This window comes from Syngnathus floridae, chromosome 3, assembly GCF_059516105.1.
Source record: "Syngnathus floridae isolate MCC-2025c chromosome 3, RoL_Sflo_1.0, whole genome shotgun sequence".
Taxonomy (NCBI): Eukaryota; Metazoa; Chordata; class Actinopteri; order Syngnathiformes; family Syngnathidae; genus Syngnathus; species Syngnathus floridae.
Window position 1 is genome coordinate 20,682,066 of NC_142415.1, and position 7,297 is coordinate 20,689,362.

The 7,297-nt window shown below is 41.7% G+C and overlaps 1 protein-coding gene across 2 annotated transcripts; it reads right to left on the reverse strand.

The window, feature by feature from the left end:
- Nucleotides 1–64: 64 nt before the first annotated feature.
- Nucleotides 65–5,898, reverse strand: nkpd1 (NTPase, KAP family P-loop domain containing 1). Of its 2 annotated transcripts, XM_088370241.1 has the most exons (6): nucleotides 5,509–5,898; nucleotides 4,861–4,913; nucleotides 4,394–4,510; nucleotides 2,583–2,908; nucleotides 964–2,415; nucleotides 65–770 (listed from the first exon to the last, which is right to left on the reverse strand). In XM_088370241.1, exons 2-6 carry the CDS (start codon nucleotides 4,877–4,879, stop codon nucleotides 495–497), a joined length of 2,190 nt encoding a protein of 729 aa, XP_088226367.1. In that variant the 5' UTR covers nucleotides 4,880–4,913; nucleotides 5,509–5,898; the 3' UTR covers nucleotides 65–494. The 2 variants fall into 2 exon arrangements, with proteins under 2 accessions (XP_088226367.1, XP_088226368.1); XM_088370242.1 differs by lacking the exons at nucleotides 4,394–4,510; nucleotides 4,861–4,913; nucleotides 5,509–5,898 and adding an exon at nucleotides 3,127–3,360.
- Nucleotides 5,899–7,297: the final 1,399 nt, after the last annotated feature.

Sequence of the window (7,297 nt, forward strand, 5' to 3'; positions counted from 1 at the left end):
TCAGCATACCGCTTGTACGGTTGGTGAGCAAAATTGTTTGGGAATGAGAAATGTGACAAAACTCTGCTCGTGTCAGCATCATTTATTACGGGCCGCTTTTTGTGCAGCATCGATTTATAGACTGTTTAATTTTGAAATATGCTGTATACACTTCATTTACATTTCACTGCCTCACACATGAGTATTTGCTTTTGCCTTCAGCCTGTACAAATACACAACGTGGTCTTCAGTCTATAAAGCCCACTACCTGTCACAGTTTGTATAAAAAAAAAAATTGGGCCTCATTGGTGAGACACTGAAAAACCAAAACCGATCGACACATCAATCCAGCTCACAAATATTGAGCGATAGCAACAACGAGATGTTTGGCTCCAAGTATAGCATTGAGTCTTAGAAATAAGGTGCCAAAACCAAATTGCTGCATATCAATAAGACTTGGAATTGTGTGATCGAATTCCTATTTTTCCTATTTCTGGGATATCCATCTTGGATTCTTAGCTAGTAGCCAAATGGGGATTTGATGAGGAATGATGAGAGTCATGCAGGTGAAATCTCGACAGGTGACTTCGAGAGTGCTGCACATTTTTGTTTTGCGGTTGAAGGTGCAGTGGAAAACCCAGGAAGTGAAGTCGGAAGGTAGTCCATTCTCCAAAGGTCATGCCTAAGAGTTTTTTAATATCATCCGGTTCACCAAATACCAGAGACGAGCCAGTGATGTGATTGCTTTTTATGATTGCAGCATACTTTTGTGGATATTCCATCTTTTCCAGCTAGGAAGAAAAACACACATGATGGTGCATTAGAGAGGATAAAAAGTGTGTCAGAAACGTAAATCATTCAAATCATGTCACTAAACAGCCTACATTTTTCATTTAATTGCTGTATCAGCCAAATGACACAGAATACTTTGGTACAGATTGGAGTCGGATGCTCCAAATGTTGTCCTGGGTTGCCACTTCTTACCTCTTTACAAATACCCTCCGAGTCCATATTGATTAGAGATGTGATTGGCAAAGGCGCTGAGGTCCTGATCCAACCGGAATCTTTCAACCTGGATGTTCCTCGGATCATAGCCAACTCACTCTTAATCGACGGATCTAGGTTAACCGTGACCCGGTTGAGTGCCTTCAGATCCTTAATTGTGAAGTCGAAGTCTAACTTGAGGAATCTCTCAAACATCTCTGGGTCTCCATCCTGGTCAAGTAGCTCTTCAATCTGAGAACGCATCACGTAAAGCTCGGCTCTGGACTCGGTGAAAACGTTCCACAAGCTTTTGGAATCGTCGGCCTCGAGAGCCTTATTCTGATCGATATCGTCTCTCTGTTGGGCATCTTCCACACACTGGATGATCCAGCTGAGTCGGCAGGGCCACTGATTAGCTAGGACCACCCAGGCGGCTATGAGATCAGGTTGAGGGAGCTCTGTCTTTGAGGCCTTCATGATGATCACAGTCACTCGAATTGAGTTGATCACTCGCCGCATGGACATGGAATCATCTAAGATGTACTCATTTAACTTCTTCTCTTTGCTTTTAAGGATTCTCTTAACCCACCCTTCGACTTCTTCCTCGGTTATATCTGGTTGAACAGTTTTATCTACCAAGGGCATTGCCTCGTTTGTTTCCAATATAACCACTGAAGATGAATTTGAGTTTTTTTCAAAGCATCCAGTTTGATGTTTATCTTCAATTGTGTTTCCGTCCTTGAAGGTTTTTGAACCGTCGGCCAGGCTGTGAAATAAAGTGAGCTTTGAATCGTCACAAAGGGGTGGCACGGTGAAGGCCAGAGTAACAATTCGCCGCAACAGCGCATAAGCCCGGTCATCTTTACAAAAGCAACCATCTGCATAGTTGACCTTCTGTACGATAATGTCCGGGTCGACCGCCAGAATTGAAATGAACGGACTGTCTTCGTCTGAGAGCAGAATGTTGATAGCATCTAAAACGGCAACAATTTTTGGCGGGGAGCAGCGGTCTAAATTGACGATCTTTAGAACCACTCTGATCCTTCTCCTCTCAAACACCTCCATGAACTCGACAAAACGAGAAAGGAGACACATCTCTTTCCTGACTTGGTCCATGAAGCCCAGCTTGCTGCTGACCTGCTCGTTGTCCATGCCTCTCTTGAGATTGCGTTCCTGGTCGAAAATAAGGTTCTTGATAATCGGGAAAGCAAACCTCAGCGCGTTCACAGCTGGAACTCCAAACGAAGCAATGACCAGGCCTAGCACACTAACGTGGCTCGTGGTTGTTCCGTTTACTTTCGCAGCAAGTTTGCCCATATGTTTGGGAAGGTCAAAAGTCAAAAATAATATTAGGATGATTAATGGCACCAACAGGGTGAGAAGGAGGAGAAACCACAGAGGGCAGCAACAAACTTTCTTGGATCTCCAGTGATTGGAACCAGCCACCACTATCTGATGATGAAACAAACACGGAAAGTGATTAATGGATGATTCAGTGGAGTTTGGTCAAGTTTGGGCGCGAGCTAGCATGCTACCCCACCCGCTAACGTGTTTGTGTTGTATTATGTGCAACTTTTGGAATCTTTAGCTGCTAAACTGGAAAAAAAGAAGTCACAAACCTTCTTTTTGATTTCATCCTTGACATCATATTGGGCCACCCGATATAATACTAGCTGTAATTTCCCAAAATTGATTTCCATTGCTTGAAAGAGTCGGAGGGCAAGACCGGCCCAGAGCAGGTCACTGCCTGCAAAGTGCCAGGCGCTGAAGTTTACAAAAATGAAACGGACATTATGATGGTTCTGATTCTCTTTGGTCCAAATGGGCTTGTAGAATAGGAGCCGCCAAACTAGCGCTAACAGGCCGGAAAGTGAAGGTTGAATAGTGCGAGGCCGTAATTCCTTTTCCTTTTCTTCGATCTTCAAAGCTTCTCGCGACATGTACACTGGAGAGACAAAAACGGTGGGAGCAAAATAAATGGAGTAGAATCAGATGGTCTGGAAAATTTCTCCAACACAAATGTCACTTTGTTGCTTAATGTGGATCTAGTAGTCGCACTTGTTTTAATGCGGCTTGTCATTATCTCACTAAAATATATCAAATTCAATATTTTATAATTTGCAATTTGGACTCGTAAGAACACAGCATATTTTTTCACTTTACTTCAGTAAGGCCCAGAGAAGCTGACACTACTTCTGCATGTTCCCCAGTTCCATCTAAAGTATGACATGCTAGCCACATGTGGCCCATTCACAGACTATGACCAGCACTTGCAATTTCTATCATGTCAAAAAGTCAAACAGGTTCTGCATGTAAGCTTGTGGAAGGAACAAACAAAAGCTCCAACTTTTGAAAATGGTGACCCTCTCCCTGTCCTTGCTTGAGGACATCTGAACCTTGTGGAGGGATGTTCCTTATATACCCAATTATGACGACACGCAACTGTTTGCAATTAACGTGGTCACCTGTGGAAGGTTCCACACTTTTCTGAGGGGGCGGGGCATTTTGCAGGCATCACATTCAAATTAGAAAATACCAAGAAATATAAATCATCACCATGTGGATTTATGATTTGATGGTAATCGATTTGGATGGTTCAACTGAATTTGAGGTTGCCATGGTGATATAAAGTTTGTTCCTACCTACTGAGACTAGGGAAATCTTGCAAAATTGGATACATTATTCAAAAGATCATTAGGCCTACTGCACTCATTTGCTGCTGTCGGTAATCCTTTCTCATGAATAGAGAATATCTGTCTGCACATCCATACATTCATCAATCTATTTGTTGAAGCCAATTATTATTTGATGGAGACCTAGCCAGAAGTCGATTGTTTGTTGTTCTTGTTCTGTAATTAATTGGCGTCTCTGCGGGGATCATGCAAAATAAGCCTTTCTCATCTGTTACCCTGAGAAGAAAAATGGAATTAAATGAAAAACTTGTTTGGAAAAAAACCTGCATGAAGATCATGTTACCAATCGTTTTAACTTGATTTTTTTAAATACGTATTTTAAACTATCATAAATCATAACGAAATAGCTTCAGCTATGTTATTAAAGTTCATTTCTAGATTTTAATCTGAGCTGGTCTATAAAAAAAAAAAAAAAGCAAGCATTTTCCAAGTGAACTAAGGATAAATTATCTGCCATGACAAAGCTTGTGTTGGTGTGTGCCTGTGCGTAAATGGCCTCCTACAGACACAGCGGGCAGGAACTTCTTGGTGATAAGATAAACATCCACAACAACATGCTGTCATCAAAGTTTGCTGTTGTGTGGTCCGGCACAATTTGCAAATGGGCTTACACGGATAACAATAATATTATTCAACTGAATAAAGTCTAAATATAGTACTATACTATTATTTATCGGAAACACCACATAGGAATCAGCAGGATTCCAGAAGACCATAACGAGTGAGCGTATACATACCTTCCATTTTTCCAAGAATTCTTCCAATTCGACTCTGACAAGAAGAATAAAGTCCGACAGTTGCCGGCGATGAAACTTTGGTTAAGGTCTTGGAAAGGGCGTATGCAAAAATGTCATCTGGAAACACATTTTAGAAAATAATAGCAAAATTGTTTTGGGTATGTACATATTTACTTGACCGTTGACGTCACAAGCGCCCTGAAAGATAACAATTGCTCTCATTTTGAAAAAATACTTGTATGCTTTCAAATAAAAAAAGCAATTTGTTTCTGACATGCTTGGATAATGCATCATTCCGAATGTATGCTTTTACGATTTTTCAGATTCAGAACGCATCTGACGGAAGTGCGGCAGTTATTTTAACAAAGTCCAAAGTGCAACGGAATCATTAAGGCTCAATCCCAATAACCACAGTTGTCTCTCATCTTTATGATTAAGCGGAAGAAATGGGATCGGTTATATCTTACCTATGGTGGGAGGAGACATGATTACAGATAGGTGTAGAAAAGTTTCATTTGACCTATAAAATAGAAGCAGAGTCAGTTTCACAACAAATAATCAAGATACGTGTTTGAGCCTGTCGTGTGTGTGTGTGTGTGTGTCTCATTCCTTTGTTTCCAAACGTGAGCCTATTGCACGTACCTTCTCATGATGAGCATGCAAGTAAGATTAGTCCGAATTGAAAATCATTTGTCAATCCAGACAGCCTTGCTTACTTTTGCATCATCATATTGTGGAGACAGCATTTACACTTGGAAAATCATTGTTTGTATGAAGGATGGGATTTTTATGGAAAGAGAACAAGACGTTTCGTTCGTGCTGGCTTCATTGACTCGGAAACAAATCTCTTCACAGATTCTTCTAGCTGTCTTTAATGATAGTGCAGCATTCATGAACTGTTCCTTGGTTTTATCTACACGGAACTGCTTCCCTTGGTCAATAAGTTATTCAGCTTGCAGAAACCACTCCCTCTTTGTCACTCACCAAAACATGCACAGAATGAAATAAGCGACACCAGAAAGATTTTAAACCCCTGCACTTGTTAAGTTTCTTGAACTGCTTTCAGAAAGTTGGATTATTTCTGTGCAGACATGTCCAAGATTAAACAGTCTTACCTTGAAAAGTTCCTGCTGTTCCACAAATCATGCAGTGATATATTCTGGTTTGCAACCGTGTGATCTGGCCGGACTTCGGAGTCTTAAAAAAAAACTTGATATGATAGCGTTTATGTCTGTGAAAAAAAAAAAACTCCACCTGATCAGGAAGTTGTATTAGTCTGCTGGCCCGACACTTTCTCGGAAGTAAGGTCACTGATAAATTAGGATTCGAGCAGTCACAGCATGTCCGTTTAAAGACTGGGGTGAAAACAGGTCTTTCTGGATACAGATGAAAAGTAGAAACATGGCTTGTGGCATTAAGCCTCCAACCTTCTTGGAGAAAACCAGAACAAGTGAATGATTTCCTGTGGCTTGAGTGATTCATGATGTGAATTCCTTCAATGTAGCCCCCCTGGGTTAAGAAAGGCTGGATTCTTCGGTGTGGCCTGAACATGCAAAGCAGTTCGGATGCCAAAACCGAATCGGTAATCAGCCTACAGCGTGATTTGTCATGACAGAACTGGTTAGTCAAGCTTTTAAAAACAAGCTGGATGCATAATTTCCCTTGGCATCATGACTGTTTTTTCGTTTTTTCCCCCATTAGCGTTCTTCTACCATCTGCTGTCACATAATATCTTACAAACTAAACTTCTGGACATGCTAATGCTAAATGTTTGTTAGCATTGTGTGTAGTGAACGCATTTACACTGCACTTGTCTTGTTCTATTCCTGTTTGAACATTTTCATTTCCATTTTTAGTGGAGTGTAGCTGCTAAAAAGAAGCTTGATTAGTGTAATGTCTGATTAATGTTTAAAGTAACTGGCTTCAGGGTGACTCATCGTGGCCTAACAACCAGTACTGATTACAGAAGTGCTTAAATTAACATGATTATCATACAGAGTGAACTTGTGCACGCGCACGAGTGTGTGTGTGTGTGTGTTCACTTCACTGAAAATGTGCATTTAAGGATAAAGAGGTTATGATGACTACAGTCAGAATGGCCACAACCTAAGCCACACCTATATCTAATCTTATGAGATCCCCTTCAAAAAATTATTTACACCATCAGATTTGGTGGTAACCAAAATGTTAGGAACACCTGAATAAAGAAATTAATATTTATTGCGTAATTTTAGAGATACACAACATGAGGGACTCAGCTAACGTTTCCAATGCAATGCTCTGAGCCACCAAGGGAGGGCGCTAATGTATCAAGCATGAAAACAGCACAATGACTTTTGATAAAGTCTCCCCTCATCTCACTGCTCTCTTTGATATGTAAGAGCAAGCCTGACATTGTAGGTGGCATTCACTCAAAGTGGGGTGTGGTCCAGCTCTTAAGACGTGAGCGATCCCGCCAGATGAGCTGATTAGCATTTTCCGCGCAAGCAATTACCGCCGCTCGGAGGACGAAAGTACACACATCCAAACGTACATGTACAAGGACCAATAACATCTTTCCTCCTTTATTCCCTTCCCTTGTTCCCAAGGGAGGACAAGCTCGACTATTGACACGAAACGTGACACCGGCTCGGAAACCGGCCCGACTTGCGCGGCGGCCTAATTGGCCTCGAGACCTCTTGTTGGCGTGATCTATTGATTTGTGCATCGTCAAAGGGAAAAGGCAGAGAGTGAGGAATGGCCACAGATTGCAAAAGGAAGCAGCGGCAAATCCAGGAATGACGCGTTAAGCTTTGACATTCTCCCCAGCACAGCGGCGGCGAGGAGTTCACCTTGAGGTGCAGGGTTCTGGATCCTTGCAAAAAGTTGATTCACATTCCATGATTGTCTCTGATGGTTACCGCG